The 16,221-nt window shown below is 42.9% G+C and overlaps 1 protein-coding gene across 2 annotated transcripts in view; it reads right to left on the reverse strand.

The window, feature by feature from the left end:
• The window catches only part of LOC124717028 (cytochrome P450 4C1-like), a 193,193-nt gene that overhangs the window by 38,372 nt on the left and 138,600 nt on the right, over positions 1 to 16,221 (reverse strand). For both annotated transcript variants that reach the window (XM_047243683.1, XM_047243684.1), the window contains exon 6: positions 2,146 to 2,346. In XM_047243683.1, the coding sequence (XP_047099639.1) occupies positions 2,146 to 2,346 (201 nt within the window). The remainder of the gene's footprint in view (positions 1 to 2,145; positions 2,347 to 16,221) is intronic.

Here is a 16,221-nt window from a genome sequence, read left to right on the forward strand (position 1 = left end):
ATGGACTTCCCTTGTGTACAGGAACTGGTAAAAATTATATATAATGTCCTCCATGCCCTGTGGCGTGCCAAGTGTTGATTAGCCTGTAATTATTTTCGATACATTTTTCCTGTTCCGTGGCTGTGTACTACTCTGATGAAATTACATTTATGGCACGTGTGTAACACCGACTTCTTTGCTGTGGCGTAACGTACCCAATTAGCACACGTAGCCTTCGTAATTTGTAAATTACACGCACATCTATACCCAGCAACCCTTAACTGATGGGTTGAATCTGCGAAACAGTGAAGCAGGTAGGAAATCTGTCATTACTTTTAATCATTGAAATTTTGATTATGTCTCTTAACTCTGCTGATGAAGGGTTTTACTTTATTGAACACTGCTTTTATAAATGTAATAAATTAATAGAAGAATATTTGTTGAAGTTATTGTGAATTTTCTTTCAATATTTCTTTAACTGTTAAATTGATTTTTGCTTGTAAATTATTTTTCTTAACCTGTTTTAACATGGATTATTGAATATCTTTTTTTAAATTATGCCGAATTCCGTTGTTAGTACCTATGCAGATTGTGAACGAACTTTACTTTTCTGGAACTCAGTACCTCGCCACTCTGTGCTCCATGCATTGGTACATCTTACCACTTAGGCTGCTACTTAGTTGGAGTCAATACCCTGGAAGCACTGCCAATAACGACAAACAGAAGTGAATTCTCTAAAAGGTGTCCACACTGGGAACCTTGGGGAGCATTCTCACATGGCATGCCTTCTGAGGGCAGTCTTGGGAAATAGTAGCCGAAATGAGTGATTATTCACCAACATTTTGTTATTCGCCACCACCACCACTAACAACAACAACAACATCACCCCCAGCATAATCATCAATGTCACAAAAGAACAGTGACAACAATAACAAACTAAACGGAAGTCCCGAAGATGTTGTTCGCAAATTGAAATTGAGGGCACTATTGTGTACCACACCTTAGACTGTAGTCTTCGGATGCAGCAGCGTGAGGGCAACTTCTCTCATAGATATTCGTATCCAACCCCACGAACAAACCCGCCACTCACACCTTCAGTAACAATAATAACATAAAAATTGTCATGTGGCTGAGCCATCGCCCTACAGGATCTTGTTCGATTTAATACCTGAAGCACATATTTCACTTATAGATTTCCTGCTGTGTGTCCCTTTCCCATGACATCGCTGTGCTACTCTGTTCTGTGCGTGGAGAAACTGATATGTTGTTGCACCCATCCAAGAAATGAGCCATCTGGCAGTTTTCTTTGGGGATTTTCATTGTCACTTCAGAGTCCTGCAGCTTGCCTATTAGTTTGCTGCACACGTAAGTAACCCTCCCATCCTAAGGGCAGAATGAGACTGACAAATAAGGATTACTCTGACCCTGATTGAAGATGTGACATGTCTCATGTAAAAGACAAATTAAAAAAAAAAACTACGTACAGTGCTGCAAATGCTTCTTAAGCTGATACTCAGCTTGGCTCTAACACTGTGGCACCATTATCAACAGAAAACACCTCCAATGAACTCACTCACATGCAGTCTGCATACAGAATCTTGGAGTTATAGTACAGCAACCTGGCTCATTATTACAGTCTTGAGGCACAGAAGCTAGTTGGTCACAGTTCACATAGATTTTGGTACCCAATGCCACAAACACAATTACCACCACCACCACTGCCGCCACCATCACCACTACCACCACTAGCACACTGTCACCACCACTATCACTACCAAAAGTTCTGGTTCTCATATATAATCTTGGTGCTTTTCTATCACACCTCACCTTATAACTGTAATAGTGAGCCAATGCAGATTGTGGGAGAAAGTTCGTGTTATAATGCATTACCCCTGTGGCCTACAACAATCTAAACTGTAGCCTTAAAGAAGTTGTGGTCCAGATACGGAACCTTATGGGCATCTTCTTAGTATGCCTGGTGCCTGAAGGTGTGGGACACAGCAGACACTGACCTATTACCTTACTGGTGCTATGCTACCCAGTATCATCACCACAACAACAACCTAAACAGGTCCCCTCTATGCTGGTCCACATATGGAACTGTAGAGGCACTCTCTCATGGAACTCCTCTCTAGCACAACCGCTAGGCCTTGGGTAGTGGCTCACCTTTATGATGCTCTCCAACACTTTGAGGCAGCCCAGGTCAGCGGCGCTGGCAGCCCGCAGGAAGTCGCCGCCCTGTCCAAAGACTTCTCTCAGCTCCTGCTGGGCTGCGTCCTGCCACTCTGGATGGAGGGCCAGCAGAGCCAGCACGAAGCCCATTGTCACAGCCGTCGTCTCAGTGCCGGCCAGCGCCAGATTCATGATCTGAAATTCGTTTCACTTAGATTAGCTTGGGTGCACTTTTCATTCTGTGTGCTAATTAATCGGAGTTCCACATTAACTTGCAAACTCTAAGCCTGAAATTAGTATAGTATGCTACGATGCATCAGCACGGCTTTAGGAAGCATCGCTCCTGCAAAACGCAACTCGCCCATTTTTCACACGATATCTTGCGAACCATGGATGAAGGGTATCAGACGGATGCCATATTCCTTGACTTCCGGAAAGCGTTTGACTCGGTGCCCCACTGCAGTCTCCTAAATAAGGTACGAGCATATGGAATTTGTTCCCAAATATGTGAGTGGCTCAAAGACTTCTTAAGTAACAAAACCCAGTACGTTGTCCTCGATGGTGAGTGTTCATCCGAGGTGAGGGTATCATCTGGAGTGCCCCAGGGAAGTGTGGTAGGTCCGCTGTTGTTTTCTATCTACATAAATGATCTTTTGGATAGGGTGGATAGCAATGTGCGGCTGTTTGCTGATGATGCTGTGGTTTGCGGGAAGGTGTCGTCGTTGAGTGACTGTAGGAGGATACAAGATGACTTGGACAGGATTTGTGATTGGTATAAAGAATGGCAGCTAACTCTAAATATAGATAAATGTAAATTAATGCAGATGAATAGGAAAAAATATCCTGTAATATTTGAATACTCCATTAGTAGTGTAGCGCTTGACACAGTCACGTCGATTAAATATTTGGGCGTAACATTGCAGAGCGATATGAAGTGGGACAAGCATGTAATGGCAGTTGTGGGGAAGGCAGATGGTCATCTTTGGTTCATTCGTAGAATTTTGGGAAGATGTGGTTCATCTGTAAAGGAGACCGCTTATAAAACACTAATACGACCTATTCTTGAGTACTGCTAGAGCGTTTGGGATCCCTATGAGGTCGGATTGAGGGAGGACATAGAAGCAATTCAGAGGCGGGCTCTTTTCGTGAATCGCTACTGAGTAAATTTAGAGAACCAGCATTTGAGGCTGACTGCAGTACAGTTTTACTGCCGCCAACTTATATTTCGCGGAAAGACTACAGAGATAAGAGAGATTAGGGCTAGTACAGAGGCATATAGGCAGTCATTTTCCCTTGTTCTGTTTGGGAGTGGAGTTGTAGTACGAGGTACCCTCCGCCACGCCCCGTATGTTGGTTTGCGGAGTATGTATGTAGATGTAGACGTAGACAATTGTTTTTGCAGGTCTTAATATACAGTGATGATATTAAAAAACTTTCACAGATGACGGGCAAGAGTATAAATGTATCAATTTGACATAAGGAACTCTAGTCCGGAAACGACCGAAACGAAAGGTATAAGCGAAAACATATTGGTTCCGCCTTATTTAAGTGCAGATTTCAGGCTAAGGGTTCCAACTTCTCAACACGGATCATTACTTACAGAAGTTCCAGCCCAGCCAGTTAGCCGTTTGGTCTAACGCACTTCCGGGCGGGAAGGTGTGCCGGTCCCTGGCACGAATCCGCCCGGCAGGTTAGTGTCGAGATCCAGTGTGCTGGCCAGTCTGTGGAAGATTTTTAAGGCGGTTTTCAATCTGCCTCGGGTGGTTTCCCTTATTCCACCTCAATTACACTATGTCGGCGATTGTTGTGCAACCACTTTCTCCATGTACGCGTGCTCCATAATTACTCTACCACGCAAACATTGGGGTTACACTCGTCTGGTGTGAGACGTTCCCGGATGGGGGGAGGGGGGGGGGGGGAGGGTCCACTGGGGACCGATACACACAGTGACCCTGGGTTCAGTGTGGGGCGGCGGTAGGATGAGTAGGCTGCTGCTGTAGCCTGTGGTGGGGTTGTGAACCACTGAGGGCTATGGCATGGACAAAGCTTCTCCATCGTTTCTTGGTCACCAGTTCCATATAATACAATACAATACAATACAAATACAGAAGTCATACTGAATATTCCCCAGTACTTTCAGACATCTACATCTACATCTACATGATTACTCTACAGTTCGCAATTGAGTGCCTGGCAGAGGGGTTATAGAACCACCTTCAAGCTATTCTTCTGCTGTCCTATTCTCGAACAGCGTGTGGAAAAACGAACACTTAAATCTTTATGTGCAAGCTCTGATTTTTCTTCCTTTATTACGATGATCACCCCTCCCTTCGTAGGTGCGTTCCAACAAAATACTTTCGCACTCTGAGCAGAAAGTCGGTGACTGAGATTCTATGAGAAGATCCTTCCGCAAAGAACAACGCCTTTGTTTTAATGATTGCCACCCCAATTCACGTTTCATATCCGTGGTACTCTCTCCCCCATTCCGCAACAGTAAAAAATGAGCTTTCCTTCTTTGAACTTTTCTGATGTCCTCCGTCGATCCCATCTGATGCGGATTCCACATCACACAGCAATACTCCAGGATAGGACTTATTACATTCGTGGTGCAGGCAGTCTCCTATAGTAGACCTGTTGCATTTTCTCAGAATTCTGCCAATAAATCGTACGCTTTGGTTTGCTTTACTTACAACATTAGCTTTGTGATCGTTCCAACTTAAGATATTCGTGATTGTAATCCCCAAGTATTTAGTTGTATTTACAGCCTTTAGATTTGTGTGATTTATCATGTAACCGAAATTTAGCGGATTCCTTTTGGTACTCATGAGAATAACTTCCTACTTTTCATAACTGAGAGTCAATTGCCACTTTTCGCCCCGTAGAAATATCTTATCTAAATCGTTTTGAAATTCATTTTGATTATCCAATGACTTAATAAGATGGTAAATGACAGCATCATCTGCAAACAACGGCTGAGTGCTACTCAGATTGTCTCCTAAATCGTTTATGTGCACCGGTAACAGCAGGGGGCCTATAACACTTCCTTGGGGAACTCCAAATATTACTTCTGTTTTACTTGGTGACTTTAGGACGACTGCTACGAATTATGAAATTTCTGACACGAAACCACGAATTCTGTGGCACTAGTGAGACGATAATCCTTATGCACGCAATTTGATTAGAAGCTGCTTGTGAGGTACGGTGTCAGAAGTCTTCTGGAAATCTAAAAACATGAAATCAATTTGACTTTCCTCTGTCAACAGCACTCATTATTTCGTGAGAATAAGGACCTACTTGTGTTTCACAAGAACGATTTTTTCTGCTTCTGTGCTGGCTGTTTGCCAACAAATCATTTTCTTCGGGATAACTCATAATGTTCGAACGCAGTATTTGTTCCATAATCCTACTGCAAATCGACGTTAGCGATGTTGAGCAGACTACTCCTAATTTCTTTCCTTGAGTGTTGGTGTGACCTGTACAACTTTCCAGTCTTTAGGTACAGATCTTTCAACGAGAGATCGGTTGTATATGATTGCTAAATATGGAGCTATTGTATGAGCATACTGTGAGAGAAACCTGACTGGTACACAATCAGGACCCGAGGCCTTGCCTTTAAAAGTGATTGAAGTTGATTTGCTACACCTAGGATATCTAAATGTAAGTTACTCGTGTTGGCAGTTGTTGATAGGCTGGTAACAGTGCACGTAACTTAAAGTCAGAGAGACTGAAAATCGTACTGTATGGTAATAATGAATTCCACTTACTTGCGCAAGTTTCAAAACGTAGTATATTTCCAACAGCTGTTCAAAATGGCGTCCCCCAGCGTCAACGCAAGTATGTCACCGTTGTGCAAAGTTGTGTCGTAACTGTTCTAATATGTCGTCAGAGCAATGTCACAGATAGTAAGAATTCTCGCCTGGAGATCCATTCAGTCTCAACAGGTGTCTCATACACAAGACTTTTGACATGGTCCCACAAGAAGAAATCAAGTGAGTTGAGATCAGGTGACTGTGTCTATCCAGTTTTCAGGAAATGTCTAATCCACGTGTTCACAAACCCTCAGTCGAAAGTGAAGTGGGGCTATGTCACGGTGCAACCACATCCGTTGTCGAAAAACAAGTTGGATATTTTTCAGGAAGGTAGGTAGTATGTGTCAGAGGAATGTCGTGTACACTGGTGGATTTAAGTAGGGAAGAATAAGTTATGGGCCTGGTATGTAGTTGGTGTCTATTCCTGCCCACACACTGACGAATAAACTGTGTTGATGGCTCTTCGCAGCTGTTGTGTGCTGCTTCTCATGACTCCATTTGGTTAGGGCTGTTCGATGTTGGTACTTCAACTTGCAGTCTACTGAAGTACAGACATTGTTTACATGACTACTGCAACTATTTAACAATCCGTATCTAATGTAACAGCTGCGTCCGTGAAAAGTGCATACGCAGGAAAGTGAGGATCGACTGTAAAGTGTTGCAAGAACCATTGGCTGAACACAACATGAGATCAAAAATCAGTTGGAGTCAAAATATGCGATGTGATGGAGGGGTGTAGCTGCATCTAGCTTAATACGCAGCAGACAGTACTCTGTGAAAAGTTCATTTGGCATGCAAACGATCGAATGCTGATTACAGATGCCTCAATCACTCGAGCAAGCACGGGATTTTCCAATTTGGGAGTCAATGTAGTTCATCATCCTCCTTGGTTCTTGTAGTGTGGTACCAATTACCTGGTCCACTTAATCGCTAGAGCAATCCTGGAAACATGGTGTGGGCCAGCTGTCTTCTACACGGGCATTTGGTCCTGTTCAACCATTATACTTCTCTGTTGCCTCCATTTGCTTGCCACACACGAAAATGAAGCCTGCAAGTTCCGTCACCAGGCACATCTCCATTTGGTTAGGGCTGGTCGACTGTTTGTACTTCAACTTGCAGTCTACTACAGTATAGACAATGTATACAAGGGTTGCTCACGTCAGTACACAGTTCGCTATCTGCATTGGATTAGCTGCGTTACTATCCCAACTTCTACACCTAAGTGTTGATCAGGGTTGCCTACCTACAGGCTTGCCAACGACAGTACCGATACGTGTATTCCACTGTCAGAGGTATTATAACGATTTTTGCTTACAACTTTCGACTTGGTCTTTCCCAGACCAGGGTCGGTTACCTGAAATTGGTACATTTACCCCCCTCATGCCCGGAAGGTTGTAAGATCACAGAATCAACCTGTATACAGGGTGTCCCAGTATTGTTGCGACAAACTTAGAGGGGTTGAAGAGGGATACGAACCCTTGTTTGTAAATTTCATCTAACAACGCTACAGAGTGATGAGGTTATATAGGTGCTGGTGCCTGCCTCTAGCAACCCTTTCAGCAGCAAACGTTGCTTAGAACACTGATGGACCGTAGGCATAACGACTGGCAATGTTGTTTGTTATTCAGTGATCGCTACTGACTGCCATGACGACAGTTTCCCAGAGGAAGAAGTGTTAAGTAATTGATCGATTTAATTAAGTAGTTAATTACTTTGATATCAAAAGTGTGTTGTATCAGTGAGGGGGAGGAAGGAGGTTTGGAGGTTTCCAGAGGGGTGTGAGGAGGAGGTGTGGGGGAGGTTTTTCAGAAAGTTTATCCCCAGGGGGTCATAATCCAGTTAGTAGAGAAATACGAGGTGCATTCAGGTTCTAAGGCCTCCGATTTTTTTTTCTAATTAACGACGCACCCGAAATCGATGAAACTGGCGTTACTTTTCGACGTAATCGCCCTGCAGACGTACACATTTTTCACAACGCTGACGCCATGATTCCATGGCAGCGGCGAAGGCTTCTTTAGGAGTCTGTTTTGACCACTGGAAAATCGCTGAGGCAATAGCAGCACGGCTGGTGAATGTGCGGCCACGGAGAGTGTCTTTCATTGTTGGAAAAAGCCAAAAGTCACTAGGAGCCAGGTCAGGTGAGTAGGGGGCATGAGGAATCACTTCAAAGTTGTTGTCACGAAGAAACTGTTGCGTAACATTAGCTCGATGTGCGGGTGCGTTGTCTTGGTGAAACAGCACACGCGCAGCCTTTCCCGGACGTGTTTGTTGCAGTGCAGGAAGGAATTTGTTCTTCAAAACATTTTCGTAGGATGCACCTGTTACCGTAGTGCCCTTTGTAACGCAATGGGTAAGGATTACGCCCTCGCTGTCCCAGAACATGGACACCATCATTTTTTCAGCACTGGCGGTTACCCGAAATTTTTTTGGTGGCGATGAATCTGTGTGCTTCCATTAAGCTGACTGGCGCTTTGTTTCTGGATTGAAAAATGGCATCCACGTCTCATCCATTGTCACAACCGACGAAAAGAAAGTCCCATTCATGAGGTCGTTGCGCGTGAACATTGCTCGGCAACATGCCACACGGGCAGCCATGTGGTCATCCGTCAGCATTCGTGGCACCCACCTGGATGACACTTTTCGCATTTTCAGGTCGTCATGCAGGATTGTGTGCACAGAACCCACATAAATGCCACCTCTGGAGGCGATCTGTTCAACAGTCATTCAGCGATCCCCCTAAACAAATCCCTCCACTTTCTCGATCATGTCGTCAGACCGGCTTGTGCGAGCCCGAGGTTGTTTCGGTTTGTTGTCACACGATGTTCTGCCTTCATTAAACTGTTGCACCCACGAACGCACTTTCGACACATCCATAACTCCATCACCACATGTCTCCTTCAACTGTCGATGAATTTCAATTGGTTTCATACCACGCAAATTCAGAAAACGAATGATTGCACGTTGTTCAAGTAAGGAAAACGTCGCCATTTTAAGTATTTAAAACAGTTCTCATTCTCGCCGCTGGCGGTAAAATTCCATCTGCCGTATGGTGCTGCCATCTCTGGGACATATTGACAATGAATGCGGCCTCATTTTAAAACAATGTGCATGTTTCTATCTCTTCCAGTCCGGAGAAAAAAATCGGAGGCCTTAGAACTTGAATGCACCTCGTAGGTAAAGGACCTGTTAATCAAAGTGTAACGCTGGAAATGCATATCCTTCAATTTCCATCTATTGCACTGCAAGTTTTTTTCCTTATTTTGTTACCTGAAGATATAACATTTCTGTGTCTTTGTATATTGTAATTGTTTTACTATTTGTATATATTTATGCAATTATGTCGATTTATAATTGGTTTGTTTTGTAAATATTATTTGTATTTTACGCTGGGTCTTGCCTAGGGAAAACTTTGCTATCGAACGAATACATCGATAGGTCGTGTGAAGAACGAAAGTGTTTAGGATCTTTGGTAGTGAACTCTACGGGTCTGGCTGGGGTAGTGCAGTGGAGCAGGTGTGTTGTATGACGCTCCCGCGAGTTGCTGCGCTTTCAGGGTTTGGCAGCATGTAATTGCGCTCGACTTGCTATGATAGTTTCTGACACGGTGTCGCGGATGGGAAGCATTAGCTGGCGCACATCAAGAGCCCGTTTCGCCTGGTGACCATGTCGAGAAGAACATCCAGCTTCTGCAACAGTGACGGCTGACAATGAGTGACTGTCGCCACCTCCTCGATCGACGGCTTTAAACCTTCAATCAACCAACAAGGAAGACTAGAAGCACATAAGGTTTTAGAACTGTATGGCAGACGTCAGCTTTTAAAACTGTTCGAATCACAAAATTACAGCAACGTAGCATGAACCTTTGTTGCTCATTGTCCCAATTGCATTACCAAGCAGGGTCCCTTCCATTTCCGGAATGAACCCGAGTGTCGTTGAAATTCAAACGCCAGCATTAAAGCAATATTATTCTATTTCACTGCTTTAATTTCAAAGTTCAGTTAAAGTTTTCATAGCTGGCTACAATATTTAGATTACACAAGCACAAATTATGAGTGCGAGTTTTGTTACCACGTTTTAGCTTACCTGTGACTACAGCTCAGCTTGGTACGTACTAAATTTTACTATTGTTAATTGTTCAGAAACATTTAATTCAAGTTCAAAGTTAAATCTCTTATTTCTAAATTGCGTAGATTCAAGTAGCTTTTGAAATGATTGTTGAGGTAGTCCAAGACTAACCGTATTTTACTGAATTTCGATGTGCTTCAGAAAGAAAGCTCACTATTAACTTCAGTCACTAAATTAACTTTCGATTTTCCGCTTTTATTAATTCTTTTGCTAAATTAAGTCAGAGTGTAGCGAAATTTATTACTTCTGACAAACTTTCAGTTTTCACACTACACATGTCAACCTTCAGTTGCCGCACTTCTAGTGCTAATTATATGTGTAATAACCTTTCTTTTTCAGTTACTATAGTAATTGTCCTTAGGACTGGCGACCGTAATTTCCCCCAAATCTCAAATATCTAATTATCGCTGGTTAATTGTCAACGTAACGGCCGCACATTTACTTTCTCTATTAACTTTACCCCTTTTCAAAATTAATTTCCACCAGTTTCATTTGCATTTTTCCTTTCATTTAGATGTCACCCTTTCCTCCCTCTTTACCGACAGATTAACTTCGGTGATGATTGCTTTTTCCCAAATTTCCATTAGGTACATGCGGTTTAATTTTTCACTGTCATTAAGGTCGATAAGTGAGGGGGAGGTTACAAAAGGAGAACAATGGGTTTGCCCCTGAATGTATGCTAGCCCCTGATGTAGGCCACTTGCTCTAACAAATCGTCCTGATGCCCTTTTGCCCCACTACTTGTCTCCTATGAATGTGAAGCTCAGTTACCTCGGTGGATGAGAGTTTCAGATACGGGTTTTGATCTGCAGTTTGTTTTTCTCCTGGAACCCTGTAAAATCTCCAGTGATTTTCGGTGTACAGGAGAAAAATAAACTGCAGAATGAAACCCATGTCTGTAACCGCCATCCATCATGGCAAAATCCATTGCATTCATGGCAGACAAGGATTGTCTGCAAGCAGCTTACTTAATCTTCTCGTATCTATCCTACAGTCTCGGCAACAACGGTACCATTACAGGTATTTAACTATCAGAGGTTTCAGAACGATTTTCACTCGTACCTTTCGACTCGGTATCCAGAATGAGATTTTCACTCTACAGCGGAGTGTGCGCTGATATGAAACTTCCTGGTAGATTAAAACTGTGCCCGACCGAGACTCGAACTCGGGACCTTTGCCTTTCGCAGGCAAGTGCTCTACCATCTGAGCTACCGAAGCACGACTCACGCCCGGTACTCACAGCTTTACTTCTACCAGTATCTCGTCTCCTATCTTCCAAACTTTACAGAAGCTCTCCCGCGAAACTTGCAGGTCCCAAGTTCGAGTCTCGGTCGGGCACACAGTTTTAATCTGCCAGGAAGTTTCAAGTTTCGACTCGGTAGTTTCCGAACCAGGGTCCATACGACAAACTGATACATTTATCCTTCTGCCTCATCCCTGAATAATCTACAACATCTCCACAGGTATCACCTTGTATAGAGATTGTCCCAGAAATGTTGCGATGAACTTCGAGCGGTTGTAGAAAGTGTCTTGAGGAGCAAATCGAGGACAGAAAACCGTGTCTGGAAACACGTGTCCAGAACTGTTATCCATTAAGGGGCTCCGGAACGCCCTATACTTGCAATGTTAAAATAACGCTTATAAATTACATCTTTCCTCACAAAGTATTTGAGGTAGGAAGTTGAACTTTTTACAGATTATTTATTGGAATATGGGCTACAACTTAACACGGGGATTTTACAAAATTTTAGTTCAGTTATTAAAGATGATTTTTTTTCAATTGTAATGAAAATTCACAACATTTTTTGCAATTTTTTATTTATATATTCAAAAATATACAGTTTTTTGGAAAAAGGCTGTGTTAAATTATGCAGAAGGTACTGTGTAACATTTACTGAAAGTTTGAAACAAATATGTTTGGAAGATCCTTAGAAAACATGTAATTAGTATGAGAAAATAAAAGTTTTGGGAATCGAGCGACAAAGATTGGATTAACTTTTTAGTGCATTCCAGGTCCATAGGATGGATTATCTTCATCCTCTGCAAACTCCTCCTCCAGCTTCCTCTTGTTCCTCCTCCTGTTTACTCTTGCTTGTATTTCTAGACTCTTTACAGCCCTGTCTGCAGCCCGAAGGCGTTCCTTGTCTAAAGCAAGCATCGCTCGTTGTTGTGTTCGTAGATTTTGCTACCATTTTCTTCAGTTGCAGTTACTGCAACACTATTCCAAAAGGTGGTCATGTATGAACACTTATCACATTTCAGTTGTATTTCACTAGCAAGTCCTACGTGCTTTATTACGGAGAGTTCCAGACCAACTTCACTACAATGAATACATCTTACACAGTTTGAAAAAATTCCTTTGAGAACCGACATATCAAATATTTCATTCACATCCGATTCGCCCATAAAACATTCATAGTTTTCACTCATTGAACCAAGCTTCTTCTGTGAAGTATTTTCTTTCCCACTTTGACTGCTATGGGCAGGTGTACTTGAGAGGTTAGGTTCACTCACTTGGTTATCGTCTTTATTGTTTACAGTAATAACACATACCTTTGGCTTTCCAACATTTCTCCTTTTCTTAAAAGCCTTCAGAGGATTTCTAATAACTTTACTTTTACTCATCATTATACTTCAACAAAACAGAGACTCAAGAAACAGAATTAATTACGAATATTTTCGAGATAACGACAGAGTAAATAAACATGAAACAATCGACAATCACACCAGCGATATATATTGAACCATCACAGGTTAGCCACAACACATACTTTATCTCACATCACTAAAATGTACCTGATGAACACGGACGTTAATAATAACACCATTTGACAGCAGTTTAACAGCGCCACAGTGGGTCACGCCCATGTAGAACACATTTCAAAAAAAAATTTAAAAATAGTTGTAGTCTTCGGAATTGAATAAATTATATATCCATTAAAAGGTAATAGTCTGCAGATTCAGAAAACGCAAAAAAGTAAAAATTGAACTTTTCATGATTTTGAGCCTTTCCGGAGCCCCTTAAGGCAACAGAGCATCGCATTCATAGGAGACAAGGTCTGTCTACTCAGTATGTATCTCCGTCCACAGCTCGTGGTGTAGTGTCTAACGTTGCTGCCTCTGGATCACAGGGTCCCAGGTTAGAGTCCCGGCCAGGTTGGGGATTTTCTCCTTCCGGGAACTGGGTGTTCGTGTTGTCGTCATCATTCGATCATCATTCACGAAAGTGGCGAGATTGGACTGTATAAAGATTGGGAATTTGTACGGGTGCTGATAACTGCTCAGTTGAGCGCCCTGCAAACCAAACATCATCATCAACCAACTCCTCTACTTAGGCCAGCCGAGCAGTCAAAGAAACGCTCTATTTTTTTTGTTGAATACCTTATCTGAGTACAGTATCCAAAATAGTAGGCAGATCTATGAGAAGTAAAAGCATTATTCCAGAGTATTTTACTTTTTCGGACCTAGACAGTAAACTCAGGCACAAGGAAAAAGCTGTGGTAAGTCGATATAATGAAGCAGGCGTATACTGCATTGCATGCGATGATTTCCGTCAGAATTATACAAAACAAACCGGTAGGTCATTTCGAAAAAGATTTGAGGAACTCAATTTAAATAATCCCCGGTCCGCATTAACAGCGCACTAATGCAAAGAGGGTCACAGCATCATAAGCCCTTCAGAAAGTTTAAAAATACTTCATAAAAAAGGAAAACGCTGTATTTTGAATGTGTTAGAGAAAGTAGAAATTTTTAAATATAAAAAATAAAATGCACAGTTCACGTTGAATAATCAGTTATAATTAAATCGTCACAGCATTCCAGGCTAATTTTAACTGTTTATTCGACTAGATATTAGTACGTAATAAAATTCTCTATTATCCTCGGTCATGAAGGTAGTGATCCATCGCTCCTAGTCATGAGTATATGACGTCAGACTGTCCACATGGACAGCTTCCGTTCAGCCAGCCAGCTAGTCTCCCTTGCTTTTTCGGGTGGCCCCCTTTTACTTTGCCCAACACTGAGTTGCCTTGCTGTCACACTTTTAAGGCACTGCCACCTGATACATTCCACACAGTAATATGCATAGTGCCGCGAATAAGTACACTACTGGCCGTCAAAATTGCTACACCACGAAGATGACGTGCTACAGACGCGAAATGTAACCAACAGGAAGAAGATGCTGTGATATGCAAATGATTAGCTTTTCAGAGCATTCACACAAGGTTGACGCCGGTGGCGACACTTACAACGTGCTGACATGAGGAAAGTTTCCAATCGATTTCTCATACACAAACAGCAGTTGACCGGCGTTGCCTATTGAAACGTTGTTGTGATGCCTCGTGTAAGGAGGAGAAATGCCTACCATCACGTTTCCGACTTCGATAAAAGTCGGATTGTAGCCTAACGCGATTGCGGTTTATCGTATCGCGACATTTCTGATCGCGTTGGTCGAGATCCAATAACTGTTAACAGAACATGGAATCGGTGGGTTCAGGAGGATAATACGGAACGCAGTGCTGGATCCCAATGGCCTCGTATCACTAGCAGTCGAGATGAGTTGCATCTTATCCGCATAGCTGTAACGGATCGTGCAGTCACGTCTCGATCCCTGAATCAACAGATGGGGACGTTTGCAAGACAACAACCATCTGCACGAACAGTTCGAGGACGTTTGCAGCAGCACGGACTATCAGCTCGGAGACCGTGGCTGCGGTTACTCTTGACACTGCATCACAGACAGGAGGGCCTGCGATGGTGTACTCAACGACGAACCTGGGTGCACGAATGGCAAAACGTCATTTTTTTCGGATGAATCCAGGTTCTGTTTACAGCATCATGATGGTCGCATCCGTGTTTGGCGACATCGTGGTGAACGCCCATTGGAAGCGTGTATTCGACATCGCCGTATCACCCGGCGTGATGGTATGAGGTGCCATAGGTTACACGTCTCGGTCACCTCTTGTTCGCATTGATGGCACTTTGAACAGTGGACATTTCAGATGTGTTACGAACCGTGGCTCTACTCTTCATTCGATCCCTGCGTAACCCTACATTTCAGCATGATAATGCACGACCGCATGTTGCAGGTACTGTACGGGCCTTTCTGGATACAGAAAATGTTCGACTGCTGCCCTGGCCAGCACAATCTCCAGATCTCTCACCAATTGAAAACGTCTTTTCAATGGTGGGTTAGCAACTGGCTCGTCACCATACACCAGTCACTACTCTTGATGAACTGTGGTATCATGTTGAAGCTGCATGGGTAGCTGTACCTGTACACGCCATCCAAGCTCTGTTTTTTTATTCAATGCCCAGGCGTATCAAGGCCGTTATTACGGCCAGAGGTGGTTGTTCTGGGTATTGATTTCTCAGGATCTGTGCACCCAAACTGCGTGAAAATGTCAGTTCTAGTATAATATATTTGTCCAATGAATACCCATTTATCATCTGCATTTCTTCTTGGTGTAGGAATTTTAATGGCCATTAGTGTACGTTAGGAGCGTCAATTTTTATCGCCAACTGGGCGCTTTTTAAAAATATTTTTAGGGCGCTGTCACCATCAAATAATTATCTTCCTTTTAGATGTAGGCAAATTTCAAAACATGGCACTGTAAACACAAGTTTTACCTATCAGAAATTTGTCCTACATGAATGGAGCATGTCTTCATTACCTTTCGTTTGGCATAGTGTTGACAATATTTGCTGAACAGTAAATTTTGACTCGGAGCGATGGGTATGTATACGGCCTTTTAACGTTATGCGTATATTTCAGACATTCCTTTATTTTAATGTCCAAAAAGTGGTGGCACTGTACAATGCTCCTTGCCGTGCAGATTGCACCTGATGATCCTGCTTTAGGCCGCGAAGCTGATTGTATTTCATAAACAACCATTTTACCAGATGTTGTTCCTAACGTCATGCTTTTTAACAGCTACTGATGTCCGGAATATAAATTACTTCCATCTTCTCCACTGGCGATCGTGGCAATCATTCGCGATCACTGAATAATGAAAAACATTGCGAGACGTTCTGCCTACCTTCGATCAGCCTACTAAGCCACTATTTCTGCTGAAGATGTGGCCTATTGGCAGGCGCTGGCGCCTATAACTTCGACACTCTGGAATGTCGTTGATTG

The sequence above is a fragment of the Schistocerca piceifrons genome, chromosome 9 (assembly GCF_021461385.2).
Source record: "Schistocerca piceifrons isolate TAMUIC-IGC-003096 chromosome 9, iqSchPice1.1, whole genome shotgun sequence".
Lineage (NCBI taxonomy): Eukaryota > Metazoa > Arthropoda > Insecta > Orthoptera > Acrididae > Schistocerca > Schistocerca piceifrons.